Source organism: Podarcis melisellensis, assembly GCF_964234715.1.
Source record: "Podarcis melisellensis genome assembly, chromosome: 2".
In the NCBI taxonomy this organism is placed as follows: domain Eukaryota; kingdom Metazoa; phylum Chordata; class Lepidosauria; order Squamata; family Lacertidae; genus Podarcis; species Podarcis melisellensis.
This window is the reverse complement of record NC_138529.1, coordinates 29744653-29769179: the sequence shown is the minus strand read 5'-3', so window position 1 is coordinate 29769179 and position 24527 is coordinate 29744653. Positions and strand designations below refer to the sequence as shown.

Here is a 24527-nt window from a genome sequence, read left to right as displayed (position 1 = left end):
GTGTTTTGCAAGGAAAGCCAGTGGAGGGGGACTTCACCAGCACTCTGCCTTTGCTTGCAAAACACAACTTTCTGCTTGCCTTGACTATACACACCTGTTCCCAGTAGAAGGATTTAGACTCCACTCTTCAGCTGACTAGGATTTGTGGGGAAAGGCCTTGCGGGCCGGGATTAGCCCATGTGCTGGAGATTCCCCACCTTTAGAGTAAACAACACTGGGCTGTATGGACCAATGGTTGCTACCGTCCTATCGGAAGAGTATACAGTGAAACATCTCTAGGGAGCACTAGACAAAAGATGCTTTTTAGTGTGTGCAAGTTCCTTACAGGTTGTGTTAAGGGTCTGAGGCAAAAACCCAAGTTGGGATTTCACTCACAAAGTTGTTTTCATGCTAGAACAGCATTTGAGGGTACAACAGCCTTGTGAACAAAGCGGGGGGCAGGCGGTGTCATTACCCCACACACCCTGTTAAGGAGCCCCCAAGCGAAGCTGCTAATAACCAGCTAGAATTACGCAAAGTATTTTTCCCTAAGGACGAGTATAAATAAGCTCATGAGACCAGGATATTAACCAGTGGTTTCTAGCCATGGTTGCTGTTCAGTGAGTGTGTCCCATCTGCTATAAGCCAAGTCCACAAAGTTTTGAAATCTTTTAAGCTGGCTACCAAATGTTCATGAAGCAACGTTGTTTGAGAGGTTTTCCAATTTGCTGTCAGTTTTAAGAAGCTGAGGGAATAGACCCTGCCCATTCATTATGCAGCTTTTCCTCCTCCGCCATGACATGGCATTAAATTTAGAAGCCAGGAATATACAATATATACTTTGGATATATATTTTAGTGGTCTGGAGACTTCCAGAGAATGAAGCCACAAGAATTTCTGCTGATTCTTTGTTTTAAGTTATTCTGGTTGCCAAGAAACTCTAAAAAAAGCTAACCCCAATTTAGGCTAATACATCTGGGATAGAGGAAGAGACTCTTAATTTCAGAGTAGTGGGTTTGAGCCGCACATTGAGCAAAACATTCCTGCATTAGACTGGATGACCCTAGCGATCCCTTCCAACTCTACAAGTCTGTGATTCTATCACATTAAACAAATTCAAAACAAAAAAAATTCCTTCCAGTAGCACCTTAAAGACCAACTAAGTTAGTTTTTGCTATGAGCTTTCGTGTGCATGCACACTTCTTCAGATACACTGAAACATAAGTTTCCAGACCCTTCTATATAGTGAGAAGGTGGGGAGGGGTATTACTCAGAAGGGTGGTGGGAATGGGTGATTGGCAGATAGCTGTGATGAACCTGTTGACGACTCTTGCAATATCACCAAACTTAAAACCATGGAGAGACCTGGTCTGAACAAAGACATTGGATTCTTATCTCATTATACATGACAAAGCCATTTTTCACCTTCTCACCCCTTGCTTTTTCCTGTAAGACCTATTGCAGTCATTAAGAGTCGTCAACAGGCTCATCACAGCTATCTGCCAATCACCCATTCCCACCACCCTTCTGAGTAATACCCCTCCCCACCTTCTCACTATATAGAAGGGTCTGGAAACTTCTGTTTCAGTGTATCTGAAGAAGTGTGCATGCACACGAAAGCTCATACCAAGAGCTAACTTAGTTGGTCTTTAAGGTGCTACTGGAAGGAATTTTTTTTGTTTTGACTATGGCAGACCAACACGGCTACCTATCTGTAATTAATCGTTTATGATGGCGCGAGTCGATGTTCTCCAAAGGGTGGCACGAAAGACTCATCAGCCATGGAATCACCCGTCTCCACCTCCACCTCCCTACCCTTAAAAATGGAAGCAGTGACCTACTCCACAGGGTTGTTGCAGTTAGGCGGGATAAGGATTGGAAAGGATTTACAGTGTTATAAATGGAGTGGTAAGAACCATGACGCGTTACCCAATCAAGATCTTAACAGCTCACTGCTGCCAGCGTCTCCCTAGCTCTCTGGGCCTCCACCAACTGGGACTCCAATGCCATGCGGCTGCCAGCATGCATCAGCTTAGCACAATTAATACTTCATTAGTCCTTGTTACAAGAGGCCTCCCCTTCTTTCTGCTGCCTGCAAATTCTTAGGGCCCTTCAGGACAAATGTCCTACGTTAATAACCAGGCTTCTGCAGTTCTAAACTTTATCTCTTGGTTTGGGAATTATTTTAAACGAAAAGAGGTTGAGAAATCTTTAATAGAAATGTACTGAGATATTTTCTCCATGAAAGGAATGCGGCTTTCTCTTAATACTAGCTTTGCCCTTTTCCAGCTTAATGGGAAGGGGGGAAACCCAAGGGGAAGAGCTTTCAGCGGGGCATAGAAAGTTCTGTGGGTATGTTGGGAGGCATGGGGTGGGGCTTGTCATGTGACCTGCAGTAATATAATGGGGCAAGTGCAGTAAGTGCAGGTAGCACCAGCGCAGCCATGCGTGGACATCCCACCACCATGAACAGCTATGCCTGCTGGGATAAGGAACCACGGTTTGCCAGCTGCTTGCTGCAGGGCTGGTAATAAGGCATCAACAATGCCTGGATGGTTTCATGATGGCAGCTGTGCACTCGCTGTAGCTGCACTGCTGGGCCTTCTGGAGCAGGAAGCAGCCAGTCTTAAGCAGCGAACGCAGTGTTTCTTGGCAATAGCAAGCCAGGCTCAGTGGCTATGCACCTTCTCAGGCCGGATTCACAGTGTCAGTTCCCAGAGAGATGTGGCCACGCTGCCATTTTCAAGCAAAGGCGCCATACTGAACAGCAACGTCCATGCCGTGAGGAGCTGCCTCTTCTTGAGGGGCATATGACCTCCCTGCCCCCTGCCTCTTTGGGGCAGACAAAAGGCTGGTTCTTCACCGCTGCATCCTACAATGTGATTCTGACTCCTAAAAATCCAGGGTACTGACAAAGCTGGGGAGAGAGATACTGCCAGGCTCAGACCTGGCCATGCTGTGAAGCTTCTTTGGGGCAATTTTTTGAGGGATGGGCCAAACAGGACATGGAAACTCCGCCTTCCCGTCACCCCCCCGAATCCCACTCACCATCCCACCTGTCCCCCAGTTCCCCATGGACTGTGCAGCCAGTTAGCAACGGTGGCAATAGCAGCGATAAGACTAGTAATAATCACCAGCAATTTAAAAGAACGAAAGAACAGAAAAATAAAGAAGCATGGCAGCACACCCCTGGCCCCGGCAAAGCTAGCGAGGGGGTATGGGGGTACGTACCTCCTGGAGTTTGGAGGGCAGGGAAAGGCAGTGCCAAAATCATGGAAACATACAAAATGAGGGAGAAAAGAAAATTAAAAAACAAAGGACTTTATCAAATCTGCCCTTGGCGCACACCCCAGTTGCTGCTAGCAGGGGGCGCTGCCCAAGCTAATGAAAGGTGTTGAGAATTAGGGGAAAGAGGGTTGGCAGAAGGGTTTTTCCCAAAACCAGGCCCACGTTTCTCCTGTTGTGGTGCAGGTCTCCCTCTCCACTAGAATACCAAGAAGGAGAGTGCCCACCTCAAGGTCATCAGGGTGCCAAAGCCAAGGACACAAAAGCCCCAGGAGCTCCTGGCAAAAAAATATAGGTTCGTCCTTGTTGCTAGCTTAGGAAATCCTGGCAGCGTCAGGAATTTGCTTGCCACAGAAATGGCTCCCTGGTCACAGAATTAGCGATTTTAGTGCCAGGGCTGGTGACAGCTGTTAAAGTGGCCTGCAGCCCAGACTCCTCCATGTGGGGGTGGCATGCATCATTCGCAGGCGGAAGCAATCAGCAATTTGCTGCTGGGATTCAGCTGAAAGACAGCCAAGGCCCCTGCCCCCAAAATCGTGTACACACGAGGAATCGCCTCTGGTGATTACCAACGCAGTTTGGAGCATTCACTGGCCAAATTAATCTCACTCTCGAAGGATTTTAGGCATGTCTTTGTTTTCTGCCGCCACCCTGCGGCACTGTATCCCAGAATAAAGCTCTACCAAGTCCTGGGCACTCAGTGGAATGGGATGCTGTCTGAGTGATTGCTCCTAAGTCAACAGATTTAGCATTTTGTGATAAAGTCAGCAACATGGTCCTGCAGGGACCAAGGGGACTTTCTTCCTATGCAATGGGGGGGGGGACGGGGGATGGGGACAGGTAGTATTGGGAACCAGGGGGCCTAAATTTGGATATAGCTGCAGTCTAGAATTCCCAATTCAAACATCCCCGTTCAGGCAGAAAAGCTCACCTATCTGCGAAGAAAAGGATTCAGGCCAGTTCTTTCTATTGCCTCTGAGAAAGCTAGCCACAGGAGAAATTCCCAAAGTTGGAAAAGGCCATGCTGAACTGAGTTCTCATTGCAATGTCTGCACTCTTTGCATTAGTACCTGCAGTTTTTTAGTCACAATTTTTAAAATCCGGCGTTAAAAACAAACAAACCCACCCACCCCACCTTTGCACCTGACACAGATACACACACCAACATAGATCTGGTGAATGCTTCCTGAACTGAGACACAAGCGGGCTGGAGTTTGAAACAAATAGAAAAGAGGATTTGATCATGAGTTTCAATCAAGGCTTATTTAACTATAAGCCAGCTATGGTGTATGTTATCCTGTGTTTGTCCTGTGTCTTTTGTGTGTCTTCATTTGTTTATCCATTGGGTGGATCTGGAGTTAGGGAAGAAGTTATGGCTGTAGGGAAGAAAATTGTGAAGTTTTTGCCAGAAAACATCCTTCCCAGTCCGAAATGAAACTATCTCTTAGGCCTCCTCTTCTGGCTGAACTTCAGGATCACGTATCTTTTCTAAACATAGCTAACAAAGAATGGAAATGTCACAGCAAACAAATTTATGTTTTGCTACAATCACAACTGTAATATACAACTGTGTTTTCAAGCAACCATATATTTGCTGCTTACGTGCAGGTCTAAAATGGTAAACTGTAAAATATTCTCAAGTTATATCCATGTCCGTAATGGGGCACCTAGCAGCCTGTCCTTAAGTCTGCTTTGTGAGCAAGCCTCATTGCTGTCTCCACTGCCATGCAATGCAACCTCTTATTTTAAAATAATTAAAACGTGTGTTCTAAATAACAATATCTATCAATCCTTTGTTATTTTGTTGCATGGCTTTGGTTGAAAGGAAAAGAAAGGGCACAATTTAAAAGGTGTGTTGTTCAGACTCAGCACTGAGTCTCAGCTCAGACATCATTCCCCAGGAATATCTCGAGTGTGTGCATCCTCCCCTCAATCCCTTGGAATCAAAAGCATCTGTTTCCATTTTATTTCATAAAATGCTCCAAGCAAAAAGAGGGTGGTTACACATTCAAACATAGATGAATAATTCCATTAGCCATATTTCATTAAAGATTCAGTGATTGCAAATTTGAATATTCAGAGGATTTGTGCTTTCAAATTTGATTTGCAGATTCCAAGAGATTTAAACAGCCCTAAAGGTGGTGGGGAGAGAAATCGGAGAAACAAACCAGCCAGGGAGCTGCTCCAGCCATAACCTGGCAAGACAACTGAAACATTCTAAGTGAGCAGGAGAAAGATGGTCAAGGGCTGCGCAGGGAAAGGCTGGTGGGCTGGTGGATGCCTTGCAGGTGCCATGCATGCACTGCCGGTGCGCACACAGCGGGGATGTGGGAGGTGATGCCAGAGACTAGCCTCCAATGTCAGGTGAGAAGCACAGAACCACAGACAAGTCTTGGGCTAATGCTTAGTCCACTGTGGTTAGGAATATTGGAGCCAGGGAGAGAAAGCCCAAGTTTATCTGCTGTTCTTGGGGCCCATGAAACCAATGTGTCTTCCTCACTGTCATAGGCACCCCAACCCACCAAATCACTGAAACCAAACGGCTGTGCCCAAGTTAAGAGAGCCATTAGGGGACGCTGAGCACTGCAACCAAGACTGCCCTTGCTCAGCATCCTGCTGAAGCATGGATGATTAGGAAAGCATCCTGAGTTCGGCAATGGGTATGTGTTATGCTGGATTGTGGCCACCGAGCCCCATGCAAAAAAAACAAACCGAAGAAGTCACCAGACTGCAGCCGAGCTCCCTGCTCCCTGCAGCCTATGCCATGGCGACAGCCGCACTGCTCCGCATGGCTGAGGCCTTGCACCTTGCGCAGATGCACTCACCGAGCTTCAGAAGCCAGCCTTCACGGTCTGGGTTGAAGAAAGTGTGCGTCAGGTCATTGCCATCATCCTCGGGAATTTTGAAGGGCTCGTTTTTAATGCTCTCGTACAGATTCTGGTAGGAGGAAGAGAAACGCATTGGGGGCCTGTGCAAGTCCCACTCCTGCTTCCCAGGAGGAGGAATAGCCAACCTGGGAAGGGACCAGCCTTTGCATGCAGAAGGTGCCGGGTGAAATCCTCCACATATAACATGCAAAAAAGTAACGGGTAGCAGGCAATGTGAAAGATCTCTGCCTGAGGCCCAGGAGAGAGTCTCTGTCAACCAGATAAGACGCAACAGGACAATAGTGGGTTAGATGGACAAATACGACCAGGTACAAAGGCAACTTCCAATATTTCGATGACCTGCCACCCCCATGTCCCTTATCGCAGTCCTGTGATTTCCAAACACTCCTTCCACTCCCTTCCCACAAAGCTCACCCTAAGTAGCTCCTCGGGCAGGTCCCCGCCATCATTGATGCCACGATTCATGGCAATGAAGCGCTCCACTGTCGGCTTGTCCTTAACGTTGGGATTATGAAGACTGGTGTTGAGCATGATGATGGCAAATGAGAGCACATAACAGGTATCTGGGGTGGAGAAAGGTGTGAAGGATGGATCAAGCACAGAATGGGCTGCCCTTTGGGCTCCATCCATTACCAAGGCACAAACTCAGACAATTGGGTAGCCTAGGAAGTGTCACCAAGTCCCAGGATGCATGCTCTGTGTTGGGTTGTTTGCTATCTTGGGGTGGGTGGGTGGCTCAGCGGGGAGCCCTGCTGGATCAGACCAAAGGCCCATCTAGTCCAGCATCCTGTTCTCAGAGTAGTCAACCAAATGCCTGCAGAATGCCCACAAACTCAAAAGCCCTCTCCCCACTTGTGATTCCCAGGAACTACTTTTCAGAGGCATTCTGCCTCTGACAGTGGAAAGAGAACATAGCCACCACGGCTAGTAGCCACTGATAGCCTTATACCCATGAACTGGGTCTTTCCAAGCCATCCCAAGTTGGTGGCCATTTCTCCATCTTGTGGCAGCAACATCCACACTTTTAACTATGGGACAGAACTTTGTGCGGTCCAATGGCCATCCCTTCTCCACTCCCAAGCAACAAAGCCTGAAAATCTGGCAGTGGGAGCCAGAAGGCACCCAACTGTGAACTCTCTGAGGATGCTCCAGGAAAAACTGCATCCCAAACCCTTGCTGCCTGCAGAGTTCAGCATGTCAATTCGTGCATACCTGTTGACTGGAAGACACCCGGGTTGCATTGACAGTACCGTTGTGCAAAGGCTTCCATCATCCGATCAATCTTTTGTGCTTCGCCCGGCAACCGGAAGCTCCAAAGGAACTGCCTGCAGGGGAAACGAACACATAGTCAGCTAAGCTGCCACAGAAGTAACATTCCTTGGTAGAAGAGCTGTGTGATGTGCCAGGGACTTCCAAGTCACATATTTCCCTCTGTGTGAGTGGACTGCAAACCACTGCTCTTTCCTAGGGAGCCCCAAAGCCCACACATGTCCTCTTCTTGCCTTTTCCATGCAGGAAAAGAGAAAAAGGACACACCTCTGATTCACTCACAAACATCCTGCTGCCACTCACCGCAGTGCCTGGACAAGGTTGAGGTCTGTAAACTCATGCAGCTCCACGAATGAGTGCAACACCTGGATATTGAAATCATCTCTGTGAGGAGGCAAAAGAATAGGGGAACATGTGAGAGCGACCAAACTCACCATTCCCATACAGCTGCCAAACCCCTGCTGCTGCCAAGAACTGGGCTCTCCTCTTGGCCTGGCCTGGAAGCTGCCTTATCCCAGGTGGGACTCTCTCGCCATCTAGTCCAATATTGTCTGTTCCACTGGTTCCCACATTTCCCCACCCCAGCATGGACTACTGGATGGTCTGGGCAGACTGCTTAATGGTTTTTCTGGCTGTTGCAATGTGCCATGCTAGACACGGTATGGTTTTTAATTGTATTTTATTACTCCTTTCATTTCTTATATATTGTATTTTATTGTGTCCACAGAATTAAAATTGAAACACAATGTAAGGAATAGAGGAAGTACTAAAAATGCAATTAAAAATCAATTATGAATGTTTGATGCCACCTCCCATCTTTAACTACAAATCCACAGACACGCCTGGATGATGTTAGTGGACCTCTGGTGGTCTATGCACCAGAGTTTGGGAACCCCTGGTCTATTCTGACAGGCAGTCTTTCTCCAGGGAAAGACATGTAGAGAAGGTTCTCTGTCGTGAGTTGCTACCCAATCCCTCATCATTTTAATTGCTACCCAATCCTGGATCATTATACCTGGAGATGCCAGGAACTGGACTTTCTGCATGCATGCAAAATATTCAGTGTTCAATCTGTCAGTTCTGGGCCTTTAAGATGGCCTGGTGTCTATTCTTAAGAAGTTACCAGAAGTCTTCCAAGAAGCTTCAGAGCACAGGCAAGTTATTTCAAGGCTTTAGGTGTTATGCAGTGCTGAAGTACCCAGTAGTGGCTATAAAGGAAGACCAAGCCCCAGAGCTCCCTTCTCCCATTACCTTTCACCCAAGTAGTCGCCAATGGCTGTTTTGTTGAGCCCTTCCCCTTTGTAGAGGAACTGGGCAATATCATCGCGGGTGTTCTTCAAGAGGTCGTTCTCTATCAGGAACTGGATTCCCTGCAAGCACAGAAAGAAGAGGGTGTCTCTCTGCATTTGCCCCTGCACAGGACACACAGGTACAGGAACCCAAAACACCTCCAATAATGCACAGAATGCAGATAGTAGATTTGAAATGGTCAAGCTGTGTCTCATGCAAACCCTCTTAGTAGTGCCTACAATAGCCCTAAAGGCAGGCTGTATTTGCAGGTGAGGGAGCCTGCGGTTAAAAAAATAGTGGCTTGCCTAAGACCATTTAATGGGTTTCGTGGCTGATGTGAGATTTGCACCAGTGGCTTACTGGCCCGCAACTAGCTCCACCTTCCCTAGGAGCACATGTGTCTGTTTGGGCATTTCTAGCCATTAGCCAGGATAAGTCACCCTGAGACCTGAGTATCCCAACACCATGCCAAGTCCACAAGTCAGTAGCCAGTTTGCCTGCAATGAGGGACCTTGTGGTGGTCCCTGGACAACACTGGTTGCCAGCTCCATAGTAAGGAAGTGTTGATTACCTTCTTAGGGTCCATGTTGAACTTCTTCCTGCCCATCGCCACCTGCTTGTTCCTCTGCATGGTTTTCCTAGAAGGCACAAAAGATTTGGGTTAGAGACACCCCCACCAAGGAGCAGCATGGGGCTGTGCCACTTCATCAATGCTCCACCTGCCTACATCTTAGTCATAGGCAGGCTAGGCAATGAGGCACTTTCCATTCCCCTATCTGACAGGGTGCATCGCACATGCACAAACCCCTCCCCTACTAGCGGCAAGCCTAAGTTTCTAAACACAAGGAAATACATTCTCTACCCCACGAAATAATGAAGACCTCTCGCCACTCCAGCTAAGTTTTGGTGGAACTTGGATGTCTTCCCGGCACTAAAACGGAGACTACAACAGGGAACTGGCATACCAGCAGACCGATCTCGAGACCATATACTGTGGAAGAGGAGGAGGAAGCCTCCTGGGATGCCCTACATGACAAGGGCCTGGCGTCCCCAGGGATGGGCAAAGGAAGCCACACTGAGTGATTGAAAGAGACGTCACATGTCAGTTTCCATTGACAATTTGGGCCGCCTAATCTGTTGGTGACTCCATCTGCCTCAATTCAGAGTTAACTGCCTGAGACAGGGAACCTGCTGCCAGATGGGGAAGCAAGACCAGTCCTAGAAAAGGGGTTTTTTGGGGGGTGGGAGGGACGACTCTGGGCAAGACAAAACCTAGAGCCTTTAGCGGAACAGACCAGGCCAGAGATCCCTGATGATATTCAAGGCAAAACAGCCTGGGAGCTTTTCGTTCCACATGGTTACTTAAAGAGACTGAACATTACAGCCAGCCAGCCAGAACACACACACACACACCACTGTCACCCCATTCTTCTCAATAGATTAGTATGATCTTTTTTTTTGACAGGCTAGAGGCTCAGCATATAGGCCTCAAATGTAAGCAAATCTGCTCTACACGAACAGAGCTAGGATTAAAATGTCAATTCTCAACACAAGTGTGATGGAATCCAGACCAAGGGAATCCCATTCCTCAGACAACTGAAGTCAGCAAAATAGGGAAATCTATTTTTACTGGGCATCTGAATGGGTCTCTGATAGGTCTTTGGAGTTATTCTTCAAGTTTAAACTCTTGTTTGCCTTTAGATATTGTTTCATCCACAGCATGAAATGTGCAACGTTATCTGGACTGACGTTCAAGTATTGCTCCTGGTAGAAGGGGTTGTCTTCTGTTTTCAGTGGGCCGATTTGACCCTGAATATCCATTAATGTTAGAATTCATGCCAGCTCTGCTGTGCAGGTTTCTGCTTACTTTATTTCTCCCTATTTCTATTCTGAGAAAGCCCCCCAAAATATCACCTTCCCCATTCCTCCAGCAGAAGCACCACTCACCTCTCTTCTGTAGAGCCCAGGTTCTCGATTTCATTAGTGACCTCTGCTATCTCATCTTTCAGACGCTGCAGAGGAGAAGAAAGGCAGGGGAATGAGCACACCATCAAGTGGGGCTCTTGGGGGGAACTTTTTTTTAAAAAAAAAACAACACGTTGGAATTATTACTCCAGCTTTTTCTGTCCTCTTATGCCTTTCCCCATGCTCATTAATCTAGGTTTGAGGATCAGTTGGGTTGGGCAGAAGGAGAAGTAATGCATAGAGAGCAGAGGAAAGACTTGCCAAGTTGACTTCTCCACAAAAATCCAGGAGCCTGCAAGGTAGAGGCTTAAGGAGACTCAGGAAGCAGGGTTCAACAACAGAACCTCTCCCTTCCTGCGTAAGGGGAAACCCTGTTCCCTTCTTCAGAGACTCATCAGATATAGCTGAAGCCAGCTGCAGGCACCCACTGCCCTGGGAAATGAAGACCAGAGAGAAGCCTGCCTGTCTGCCTGTCTTGGCTCAGAGGCAGACTGGGCTATGGATGCCAATCTGTGGGAGGCATCAGCGTGCTGAGCTCTAGGAAGGAAGGAAGAAGAGCGAGCCCCTGGGGCTAACACAATTACTGGGCTAATCTCATTAGGAAGTGTCCAGCATATGGCAGTGATTAGCCTCTCCTACTGCCTTATTTATTGCTGATAGGACTGATGAGCAGCCCTGCCAAGCCCAGCACCCGTGAGCAAGTTGCCACAGGAACAGGCAGCCCATGTCAGAGCCAAGGGGAGGGTGAGACTTACTGCCTCTGAGGGCACGGAAGGAGTGGGACGCAGGGAAGGGGATGTTCTCCTGGCATCACTTTGGAAGGCGTACCCCCCATCTTCTTAAAGGTCTGCACCAATATTGGCTAGTTACAGCATCTTTCCTTATATGGGAAAGATGGAACAGGTTTGACTGGGAGGTGGGGCTGGTTGACAGAGAATCCTATATCCATAACCCACCTTCTAGCTTGTCATGTCCATAAGGTACATCAACCTGACAGGTCAAGGCTAGAGGCGGGTGGAGATGCCCCTCCCCACCAACTTGATCCTTCGACATGGAAGCTGCACTGGGTAATCAGACCCCACCCCCAGCCATTTCTCACCCCCCCCCAACCCCTGCTGGGGTGGCCAGAACTGTGCCTGGCTGCTGATCTGCAGTGACGTTTGCCCAAGACACCTGCTGTGCAGAGCCTCAGGGCTGCTGTGCACAGAATCCTCTGGGGGAACAGGAGCAGGAATAGCCATGCACTTAATATCCAAAGAAAGAAATGCCAAAGGTTTCGTGTCCACAAAGAACCACTTGCTGCTAACCCAAGGTGTGTGTGTTGGGGAGTGGGGGGGGGAGTTTCCACTGTGGCTACTCAGGATCAAGGTAAAGCAAGTCTACATGTGCTCAAAGGCATTCTATTTGTGTGTGTGTGTGTCACATTTCCAGGGCGAAGTCACAGCACTGAAAACAGTTAAGCCCCAAAAGAGAGGAGGTGAAGGAGGGAAAGCCAGGACACACAGAGGCACCAAGTCTGGAAGCTACAAAACAGCCACCAACCCTTCCTTGGAATGGGACCTGGTGGGAAGTATTGTGTCAGTCTTGTGCCATACAAACAAACCCCATTAATCCAGCAATTACTTGATCACATCTTAAGAAGCCGTGTTAGACCCAGTCAAAACCACTGGTCCATCAAATTCCAATACTAGCAGGGAACTTCACAGCCCTGCCTGCAGATGCCAGTGACTGAACCTGGGACCTTCAGCATGCCCTCCTGCACCCCACACCCCTATCCCCCACATACCTGTATATCTGCCAGCAGCTCCTGCTTGCGTCGGCGGATGTTCTCGAGTTCTTGACGCTCCTCAGGGGTCAGGTCGCTGGGCACTGCCAGGGTAAAGAAACAAAGAGAGAGTTGCTTACAATGGGTGGATCTCAACCAGGATATGATGTGCTCCTGGCAGGCCAGGGAGACGGATGCAGCAGTCACAATTGCACCCAGAACTGCTTGCTGTAACCAGAATATGCAATAAACCCTTGGGGGATGCAACATATGACCCAGTGTACACATTTTTTTCATTCCACTGTTGATTCCACTATATGGCATTCATCAGCACATTATGTGTGATGACCACTTGCCGATATGGGTTGATGGTGGTGCTGGTTTTTCAGAGGGGAGAAATAGTCCAATATATGAGACTGGAACAGCAAACCAATATTTGCTATGCCAAGCCAATGGGCCCACCATTGTTAGATACAGTGTGTATCTGTTGGTTTCTGGGAGCAAACAAGCTATGCGTATTACATGATGCCTTGCTTGTGCATTTACCAGAAGCGTCTGACTGGATAGTGTTGGACACAGAATGCTAGATCGAGATGGATCCTTTTGGTAACAGGCATAGCAGTCAGACAAGCCAGAAACTACTTTGCTTCAATAGTGAGTAGCATCAACTTCCCACAAATCATTTCTTTCCCACTCCACTCCAAAATCACCAAGCACAGAATTGCTGCACTGACTTCTGCATATTAGGTTAGAGAGACCTGTGTTCGATCACTAGCTGTCAAAGCTCCATTGAGCACAATTAGATCCTCCTTTGAACAACAGAGAGGAAGACATTATTTCTGGGAAGGGAAAGCCACAGAAACACACAAAAATAAAGGTCATTGTGAAGGTCAAGGCAACTGCAGGACTCACAAGATAGAAGCAACATTCTGAAACATGGAAAGCCATGGTTTGTCATTGGCTTATGAAGTCTGGTTTATTTTAAATATGGCTTGTTGTTACATGTGAACCCAGCACCCTTCCTTAACTGTAGTTTGCTTGGCCAGCCCACCCTAGACACTGATGAAGCTACAAAGAAAGGAGGCAAGAACAGCTGGAAAACAAAACTGACTATTGAGTAACAAGCCATGGTTAGTTTGAGCCTCTGTGGGGCAACCTCTGGTTAACATGTGGTTTGTTAAGCAAACCATGGCTTAGCATTATGTGCAAACCATAAACTCTTCCTTCTAGGTAGCCATTAAAAAAAAAAGGCACAGATGTCTCTCACACATTGAATCTTGCCAACCTACAACCCAGTCTCAAGATTCAGGAATTGATGCTTAATTAAACGTTTTTGGAAAGCTAAGCTCCCCAAACCGGGCTGTTTATTGCCAATAACATGAAAGGCAAGATTAAATTGTTGCATGTGTGAAATAAGATCTTCTCCTATAGGACTTCCTCCCCTCTCCTCTGCCTGCAACACATGAACAGGTTTGGGGAGGAATGGGTGGAAAAGTCCCATTGCAGCAGTGGACCTTGTTCCACTTACGCATACATCACTGAATGCTATGTTGAATTCTTCCCAAGGCTTCTCCTATTAAGCACCACAGTCACCACCACAAGGAAGGGTCTAAGGCAATCTTGATCCTCCAGAGTGAATTAAGGATGCAGGTGTGCTGCCACAAGCATTAGGCAACAGGGGGGAAATTTGCCGTCATACATACACAACAATGTCATACTTTCAAGAGAAACCCACTGCAGTCATTCAAGGCTACATCTGTTTTTGCCACTGTCCAAACGACCCCTCCGAAACAGTGCTAGGATACATGCAGAGCTAGGTGACTTGAAGCTGCAGGCCTCAGACCACAGGCCAGCTCCTCCTTTCTCATGTGTGAGCCCAAACAAAAATAGAAGCACTTAAGAAGGCCACGTTGGCTGTGCAAAAAGGCACGACTCCTGTTGAGCACCCCAGAAAGAGAGGCAGGACACAGCACAGGAAGGTAATGATGCACCCCAGAACTCTGTCCTGCATCTGTGCGGTATAACATACAGTGGATTCTCACATCTGCAGCTCGCAGCATGAGACAGACATTTCCCAAATACCGCAGGAGGAATTCAAGCAATGCTCCAGGCATCACATTCTAGTCTCTGCAGGCAGGGGGAGTGTCTCTGTTTGACCCTGCTGGGAGCATTGCTGATTCAGCTGCTTTGAGATGGGGAGAGGCAGGACCAAGCCCAGAGGTCAACAGAGGAACAGAAGGCAGGTTCTACCATCCTGGCCATACCACTGCAGTTGCCCACTGGGGAACGTGTACCCAGGCAGTCAGGGGCAGAACGTGGTGGTGCTCCCTTGCCTTATGGAGGGTGTGTGGAGAGCAGCAGGGTCCCTGTCCTCAACAGGGAGCACAGACCTGTAGCTGGGGTGGGGAGCCGGGCTCTAGCTTTGAGGGCTATTTCAAAGAGATCAGAGTTCCTGACACAACAAGGCTCCATTGTGTGGCTGCTGGAACAGAGAAGCCAGAACAAGGGAAGTGCCTTTTCATTGCTTTGCAGTTGGACACGAGGGCAGGAGCCCAAAGCCAAGATACTGCAGCCGCAGCATACAAAGGAGGCAGCTCTTAAAGAGGCAGTGCCTCCCCCCTTCCAGCAGGCAAGGCAGGTGGGCCCAGAGCAGGAGCTCTGGGAGGCTTAAAGCTGAAATTCAGCATTCAACTAAGTAATTACGTAATGCATTAAAAGAATGGCACTAACTGGGCTGGAAAGAAATATACCAATTTCCAAAACTACTGTGCTCTCTCAGAAGCTTAACAAAAGCAAAGCAGAAGATCTCACAGAGGGCCCCTCTTTCCAACAGCAAGTTGGGTGTGCTGGTGGACCTTACTCCTGGGTACTCGTCATAATCTTGTTTCCAAAAGAACCCAGCACCTAAGGCTGGGAGCCCCTAGATATGTGCAGAATTCACTCCCAGAGGTCTGCCCTTCCTTTTGTGAATGGAAAAGTGCTCGCCCCCAGAGCACCTATCCTTTGGGGAAGAAATGCTTCTTTGCCTGGAGACTGAAATGTAGAGTCCCACACAATGTTTTCATAAAATTGTGGAGTTGGAAAGGACCACAAGGATTATCTAGTCCAACCCCCTGTAATGAAGGAATCTCTTTTGCCCCATGTGGGGGCTCAAACCCACAACCCTGAGATTAAGAGTTTCATGCTCTACTGACTGAAACCAGTGGCTTCACCTTGCTCCTCCCCCACCAGACTAGATGATAAGGCTGATTGTTGAATGACTACATGAGAGGGGGAAGTGCAGGCGACATTCTAGGGAGGACAACTGGTCTGCATGAAATCCAAGAGACCAAGGAGTAAACAAGCTGAGTGCACCCCGCAGAACGATATCCAGCATCTCCATGGTCCTCTTTGGTGCGCAGGCATTCTGAATCACAGCGCATGTAGTCTGCCACAAGTGCAGCTGGCCCTCCTATGTCATATCCTGTCTAGTTGGCAATTCTAGGCCCCTGCCCCTGCAGTGACTCCAGCGGAGCCATCCAAACCCTGGCTCTTTGGTTACAGAAACAGGTTTCTCATAAAAGGTTGCATTAGCAAGATGGATGGCAAGAAGAGCCATCGTTGCGGCCTTGTAAACAGGCAAAAACTCACAGAGGTGAAATGCTACAAATGCCATTGTGTTCTCCACACACACCCTCCACTGGCCCATGCCTCCTTTCTGCATTATTGGCTCCACGTTTCCTCCTGAACTCTGTATGTCCCTGTTCAAAGATGACAGCAGTTGGTTTTGTCAACGGAAAAGGCTGGGCTTTTTGGATTAATTGGGAGGAGAAAGTGTGTAAGCGACCCTTGTTCCTGCTATTGCTATCAAGATGCAATAAAGCAGCTGACTGCCACATACACATGGGCCTTCTTTATTTCATAGATCGTTGGACCACAGTCAAATAATAGGCAGTCAATTGACTGGTATCTGACTGGTCAATTGACCTGAGTCCCAACTCCAGCCAAGTCAGTGCTATAGATAAACAGTGGGGCTCGTAATTAGGAGAAGATGTTATGAAGGAGGGGCTGGGGTGTGTGTCTATTTATGTGCCTCCATAAGTACAGAGAAACACTAATAAGCAAAGGCACTCTGGGCTTAGTCCAAGCAAAATACCTGAGTAAACGACTTCCAATCAGCTGGAGGGGTATTGCAGGTGGGGAGGCAGAACTCCCCAATGAGCAATGATTTATCCAGAGAATCACCCATCAGCAGAAACCCTGACCGCTCTAACCCCTACCACTTACTCTCTTCCCAGAAGAACAAGCAATAGGGGCTCCAACACCTGAAGCTATCAAAAAGAACAACATTTTTTAACAATTCATTCAAAACATTTGTAACCCATTCTTTGGCTGGAAATGTTCCCAGAGTGACTTACAAATCAATAAAAGCAACACAGTCCCTGCCTGCCATCCGGCTTACGGTCTAAAAAGGCATGGTGCAAAAGGAAAGAAGGGAAGGGGGAGCGGGATGGAGAAGAGGAAAACAAGCAAAGACTGGTGCAAAATTCTCAAAACATGCTTTTAGTGTGAATTGTGTTTATTTTATATATTTTATGAAACGGCCTGCTTTGCTTTCATCCAATGCTGTTGTCTGGGGTGCAAGTAAGAGTGCAGTTCTACCCCACCTGTGGGTCAAATGCATCTGAGCTCAGTCTGAAGAGAGCTTTGGTCTGCAAGAACGGGAAACCCTAGCTTGAAGGAACCCCCTTGGCCCTATATGTCAGCCCCAATGGGAGTCCTACTCAACTCCCAGAGACAGTGCTGTCCTCTACACCCCCTACCAAAGCATATACAGGGGGATGTGTCGAAACAGGAAGCAGTAAGCAGAATCACACTAACATTAAGACAAGGATGTTAGTGGGTTACTTCTATCCTTCTCACTTGTGTGCTCTTTCAGGGCCAACTCCCCCTCTTCCTCCCCTCCTCACCTTTTTTCCAGGTCCACCGGCTGCTTGACCCACAAGAGGGACTCTCTTTGCCCCTTGGGCTCTTAATGACCACCCACCAATTCACACACTTGGCTGGCTGCCAACATAGACTGCCCCCCTTTGACAGCCGCCACTCTAAGCAGCCTTTCCCCTTTCTTAGTGCCTATCTACTCTCTGAGCAGGGCAATGGCAGCCCATAATGAGGATGATGGTGGTGGCATCTACCCCCACCCAATATCAGCCACTTCTGTACACCTTTCAGTTAGGGGCCCTTGAATTAAACAGCCCTGGAGTAGAAACATGACATCCCCACCCTGGTGAAATCACTCTCTTCCCTCCTCTCCTGCAGACACTTTGGGAAAATCCAGTCCATGCATAAACATGGGCCCAAAGGAAGGCAGGAGCAACAACACACAGTGCCTTCCCCCTCCCCTCCATGCCTGGAATAATCTGCAGGGGAGCCAGAAAATGGGCAGGCAGGGGAAGCACAGCATGCTGGTGGACGGGGCAGAAAGGAGTGCAGCACCAGGCATGGCTATGACAGAAAGGCCAGGCACATGGTGCTCGGCATGGAAAAGGCACTGGCACATGGCACCAAATGCAGCCACGAGGGACCAGGCAGCTCACAAGACAGGGGGCCAAACAGCAGAGAATTCCCCTTTGCAAACATAATACACAGGGGGAAAGAGGGAGAGGAGGGGGAGAGACTTACCCCAGGCTGCCGCCCAGCTCTTTCTGCCCACTGTCAAAGTAAGCCCTGTGACACACCATCAGTGCGCTAGTAGCCCATGTGCTGGGGAGCCCAGCCCTGTCAAGGAGAAGGGGCTGTGTCTCGGCCTCCTCTCATTCTGCTCAGCTGAGCTCCTCTGCTCGTGCTGCCTTCCATGGAGGATGACAGCTTTGGAACCCCGCCCACCTGCCGAGGCCTGGGGGTTAACCCCTGCCTGTCCAGGCTGCAGCACAGGGAGGGCATGTGTGCAGGACATTTGCACACAAAGTGGGAGCAAGCAGCAAATACATGGAAATATGAGTATCAGAAGCAGTTACACACACACATATCTGGGTGTGATATTATGAGTTTCTAGCAGAATTACATGCTCAAGGAGGAAATGCTGTTCAGCCTCTAAGGAAGATGCGTCTTTTTCCCTTACTGCCTTTCTCGTCTTCTCAGGACCCTAAAACAGATGCAAAAGTTGCAGCCACACAGATGTTATTCTTAGCGCCTCACTCAGAAGCAATTCATTGTTTCTCTCATTGTCAAGCATGCCAGAAACAAGGGCAGCACTCTTGCATCACAACATGCACACTCTCAGTTTAATGCAGCTGAATAGGTGTTTAATCTTAGGCGCGCGCACACACACGCACACACACGCACACACACACACACACACAGGTTTCTGATACCACAGACTTAAATATTGGAGAATTCAGCTTTTACCCATGGCATGGTGAAATCTGATCTTAGTTTCCTATAAATTAAGGTTATTTAAGCTAAACTTATTTCTTGTTAAGTTTTGTAAATTTAAGGTTGCATCAACTTCATCTGCTTTAATTTTCATTCTATTTAAAGGATGCCCCTGCATTACTTGTTCCTACTTCATAGTATGTGCTTTTATACCAGACAACATTACTTCCTCACCTTGCATTCTGCCTTAATGAGAGATGCCTTCTCTGAAGTTTTGGGCAAGTTTTCTGCTGATCAGACATCCAATCTGCTTTTGTGGTAGCAACTTCTTAAATGTGCTACACAGCCAGGCATTTTATCATTCCCATTCTTAATTATACCAGGTGGTTTCCTTAGTACTTGTGAAAATCTTTGTAATTCATTAACACTTTATAGGTGTTCTCTTTCAAAGCCCTGCCCGCCCAGCAGCACAACTGCTCTTCTCCATGCCAGAAGGGGACCAGTGTACCATCATCATCCACTGCCTGTTTGAAGGAAAAGATGCTCCTCCACAACAACATCCCTTTCTTCTTAATCCTCACAATCCCCCATGTCTTAGTAGGACATGTTTAATTTTTCAAGTTTCAGGTGGAGATGCTAAAAAGTTCTAACATGACTTGGGAATTCAAAACATATTTTGGTTAAATTAATATAATTTAGTTCTGCTTGGTAAGTAAATGCATGTAAAATTGTGTAGAAATCGTTAAATTGATTGCCAAGTAATAATATTAATATCAATAATACTATTATATAATATTTTTATTATTAAGCATTACCTAATATTTGAATAAGGTAAAATTAAAATTATTTGGTTTTCCAAAAGCAGTTTATGTGCTTCTTCATCCAATGTAGACTTAACAAGCTAAATGTTGCCCGATCACAAAAATAGTAGATTTGAATTCCTCATACACGAAACCATATTTTTAAGGAACACCCCCCCCCCACTGAAATTTGCAGAAATTAAGTTTCACCCCCTAAAATGACACACCCTGATGTCATAATTTTGCTTATGAGAGTCTGCAAGCATATGGATTGAAATAGGGGGTGAATTTTCAGAGGGGGCATTGACTTTTTAGAGGGGGTTGTGAACTAAGGGGAAAGACCCTTCATCCCAGGTAAATGTGGATTCAGCTGTGTGGCATTTTAGTTTGTTTGTTTTTTAATTTCACATTCATGGCCACTTCATTATATTTAGCTATAGTCACATGCTTATTTTCTTGTGATTTTGCATAGCTTCTGCTAATCTTTTCAGAAGCCTTTTGTGACTCTGATATGTAGTTCCATAACTTCGACTGGCGTACTCATTCATTCAGAAGATCAGGCGGAATATAGCATTATATTTACTGATGGAAAAACAACAACATGTTGACCTGGAGCTGCTGTGTTTGAAAAGTTGCCAAATATTAACTCCTATTCTGTTCATTCTAGGAAACATAGCACCAAAGTAAGGTTGTAAGTCACATTTTTCAAAATAGAGAACGACAGCACTGCATCTGGAAAACTGATTTTGGGACGGAGCATTCAGGGGTGGTGTTTATGCCTCCAAAATATTTAGAATGCTGTGCTAAACTCTTCAGATTCTAACTGCAAGAAAATAACTTCCATGCACTTTGATACTTGCCCATGTGTTTTCAAATTCAGTACTTCCCTGCAGCTTAGTGAGCTAGAAAGCCAACCCTACAGACTCACTCGTAATAGAGTTCCACTTTGAGAAAGCCCCATTAGAATTCAGCACTGGCAGTCCCATTAGATTTGTTCCACTATTCCATTTTCTCCTCCATTTCAGACCAAACTCTCTGGAGCAGCAGTGGAGAAGCAATGATGTGTGACTGGCAGGGTCCAAAGGGAGTTGCAGTCCAGCAACATCTGGAGAGTCACCATTTCCCCATCCTTCCTCTAGAGGAGCTTCTTCAAGCAAAATCTGAGAGCTCGGGGGTCCTTCTGACACATCCCTCACTTTTATGCCAGCTCTTCTAAGGCCTGGTTTGGTGCCTCTAAGCTAGCACTCCTTCAGGCTCTCCCAGCACAAGATTCCCTATCAGATGCTAAATCTCCATTATCCTAAACTCACAGCAACAACACAAACATATGCATGTGTGTTCAGAAGTACTGCAGAGTTCAGTAAGTCTTACTCCCCAGCAAATGGGTATGGAGTACCTCAGTGGAGCAATTTCTCAAAAGACCTCTTCTCCTCCTAAATGCCCTAAGAGCAAACTGTCCCAAGATGCAATGCATTCAGATTATGTTCCCAAGATCAGTTCCACCCTGTTGTGACACCAGACCTACATACAGGTATCCGTCTCTTCTGCTTCTGGCATTGCTTGAACCTCTTTCCTAATCCTAGTTGCAAATTCAGGTTCTGAACCCCGAAAGGTTTTTTTGTTCCTTTGATTTCTCCCATGAAGCCCTGGACTGAAATCCGAAATATCTTCAACCTAATCTGGGAAGTTTAAAAACCACACACAGACCCCCCCCCTTCATAACAAGCACTTCTCCCCCCACTGCCTACAAGGGCATCCCCCCCCCAAAAAACCTTGAAAACAAGGTTTGATTCATCCCACTCCCCAAATCACGGCTACATAAATACAACTTAGCTAACAAGATATGACAGCATCTTCAAGAACCAGTGTCCTTGTCAATGACACTTTGTCATTCCACTGATGCATGGCAAGATCCACAAGGCAGCCCACAACAGCAGGCAACAATGGCGAACAAGCAAGAGGAACATGTGGCCAATTCCACAGAGCAGTGTTGTGGCTGCCCCTTTAAACTCACATGGCAAGCCATTTGTATCCTGCAGCTCATCACAGAGAACACAGTATTTTTACCAGCACACCAAAGGAAAAGACAAGGCTCAGTGGTAGAACAACTGCGTTGCATGTAGAAGGACCCAGGTTCAAAGCCTGGCATCTTCCAGCAGGCTGGGAAAAGACTGCTATCTGAAATCCTGGAGAGCCACCACCAGTCAGTGTGATGCAGTCCAGTGCTTCCCAAACTTCTCTCTACCAGTGCCAAATTAAACCCTGTGGAGGCCCCTAGGAAGTCGAAATATTGGGGGCTCCCTCTCAAATTATCTCCCGATATTTTTTTGTAATCTTCTTTCAAGATCAAATCAGTATTCTTTTGATCTGTTGTCGCAGGGCCCATAGGCTGGGGCTTACTCTGCCTATTTGGTAATCTGGCACTACTCTCCACCCTCAAGGACCAAAGGGAAATTGCCATGGGTCTCAGTGAACCACAATGATTTTTCTGCCTGTTGCAACAACTGTGATGCACTGTGCTAGATGCTGTGTGATTTTTAACTCCATTTCTATTGCTTCTTTTATTTCTTATATTGCATTTTATTGTATCACAACTTGAATGCCATAATCAACATATTTAATGTGGGCGTGCCACAGTTAAACCTGTAGCAAGTGAAATGTACAGCTCTACATTATTTCCCCTGTTTACCCCCTGCCTCCCCTTCTCTTGTATCCTCGCTCTCTCTCTTTTTTTAATTGTAGGATCCTTGAGACAAAGGCCTTGTCTTCTTGTACTCTGTAAACCACCACACACACTGATAGGTTTATAAGGGAAACAAACATGCAACAGAAATTCCATGCTCTCCCCTCATCCACACAAAGTCAAGTGAGGGTAGGGAACTCTCCTGCCCTAAGGCAGTGAAACTATAGAACAGGACTCATGAATGCCAAGTGTCCAATCCCAGGCGACCTCGTGTGTACTAAAGGCAGTGGCTGGGGTTACGAGAAATTCCAGATACCATCAGTTTCCTGCATGTGTGCGCAAGAAATTTAACCCTTAGGATTACTCTCCCTGTTACATCATCAGGTGCCTGCAGGATAATGGAAGCTTGACTTGACACCCTTGTCTCTCTCCCTGCTCTTACTCTGGTCCCTCATAAGAAATTATTGCCTTGACACCATAAGACTCAGTGGAGTCAAGGAAGTTAAACTCACATCACAGACTGGGAGCAAGGATAAGATGGCACCCCACAAGTTATCCTGTAACTTTCCAGCAGCTTTCCCCACTCAGATGTTGGCTGGGGCTGATGGGAGTTCTAGTCCAAATGATCTGGGTGGCACCAGGTTGGACAAGCTAATTTAAAGCCACTAGAGCCAGTTATCCTCTGGCATTCGCCACAAGAAGCAAGGCAAGACAGTCCATTAAGGACTTCCCCCCAAACTCAGTATCTCTCCCTTACAACAGCAGAGCTTGTGAGGGTGAAAGAACTGCACACCACAAGGCATGGAGACGAGCCCTTTCTATAGTGCACCTCACACCACAAGGCATGGAGACGAGCCCTTTCTATAGTGCACCTCTCCTCCCCCTTCTCCTCCCCCTGTGTGCTGTTCCAGGGGTTTTCTTGCTTTCCTTAGCCAATTTCAGGGGATGGGGGCAGGGGGGGAGGAAAGGAAGGAAAGCCCCATTGCTCAAGCAAAAGTTATTGTGCAGGGCTTCTGCTGATGGTGCTCATTAAATGAATCCCACTCAAAGGCTCCACAAGCAAGTAACACCATATTCTCAGGCAAGAAGACTACATCCTCTGTGGGAAGTCTAAAGCAGTGGCAGCACATAAAGTTATCAGATGTTTCACATTGTGGGTGGCACTAAACATCCTCACAAATCACACATGGACAAGTAACCTTGCAGCTCATCAAATATGCCAGATCTGTAGGCTTCAGGTGAGCTTCTGCAACGCCAAGGACTAAACACTGCTGGCAGCATCACTGTAAAAGCTCCAACAAAGAGAACTGATGGGATTCATAATCACCAAAAAAAGGTACTTATAGAGGCCACCAGATGCAAAGAGTTCTTTAAACCAATGCCAAAGGTAAACTCACATGGGTCTTGAAAGCAAAAAGTCAGCATTTAATAAGGGCTAGGGGCTTAGAAACTGCAAGTTAGGATCTTTGCCGCAGAATATGAAACATACTCTGTGACCAGTAAAAGACCCATTATAAGAAAGGCCTTTGCTTACTGGACTATAATTTGCATTGTGGTTGTTGTTTTAAGGGTGAATGAAATGTAGAAAACTAGTCATTCCTAAGTGCCTTGATTCAGTAGAACCACAAATCCCAATGGATATTGGGCAAATCCTCAATGCTCACTCTTCACTGCAGAGGAGACAAAAGCACTGCTGATGTTAATACAAGAGACACTGCCACAATGTTTGGGACCGCTGCCTTTCACCCATCGTTGAGTGCACACCGGTCTCTTGGTCACGTCAGTTTCAGGCAGCGTGGGAAGAGTGTGCATGGCCAGGTAAATGCACCCCAAGAGGAAACCAGAGTCCTAAAGCGCCATGCTACATGGAGAGCAGCTGTCAAGGTAAAGACTAAGCCAGAAGTGAGGGAGGCTCCACATTGCACAGAACGCAAGCAGAGACCCCTTGCCATAAGCAAGCTGGCCAGCAAAGGGGGAAATGCATGTTGCTGTTCCAAGACTGATTGATTGATTTGGCTCTAAGTTGCACTTCTAGACCCCCACACCCACACCAAATAAGTGGCCCACCCTTTGATAAACCCAAAAAGCTCTATTTCATAAAAAAAAATCCATGCTCTGCTGGAAGAGCCCTTATCTGATGATGTAAAAAATCCAGACTGAATTACTCAAGAGAGAAAGTTTGGGATAGGAGAGAAGCCACAAGACTAAGTTGGAAGAACACTGATAGCGTTGCAATAAAAACAAGGGAG

The 24527-nt window shown here is 47.1% G+C and overlaps 1 protein-coding gene across 5 annotated transcripts in view; it reads right to left on the bottom strand.

Moving 5' to 3' along the window:
- CYTH1 (cytohesin 1) overlaps positions 1-24527 on the bottom strand; it is a 54926-nt gene that overhangs the window by 6066 nt on the left and 24333 nt on the right. For 2 of the 5 annotated variants that reach the window (XM_081900069.1, XM_081900067.1), the window contains exons 2-9: positions 12463-12545; positions 10659-10723; positions 9283-9349; positions 8673-8791; positions 7725-7805; positions 7365-7477; positions 6567-6715; positions 6089-6201 (exon numbers count right to left, since the gene is read on the bottom strand). In XM_081900069.1, coding sequence (XP_081756195.1) covers positions 6089-6201; positions 6567-6715; positions 7365-7477; positions 7725-7805; positions 8673-8791; positions 9283-9349; positions 10659-10723; positions 12463-12545 — 790 coding nt within the window. Of the gene's footprint in view, positions 1-6088; positions 6202-6566; positions 6716-7364; positions 7478-7724; positions 7806-8672; positions 8792-9282; positions 9350-10658; positions 10724-12462; positions 12546-18102; positions 18262-24527 lie in introns of those variants that run through there. The other 3 variants (XM_081900068.1, XM_081900066.1, XM_081900070.1) reach the window with 2 other exon arrangements.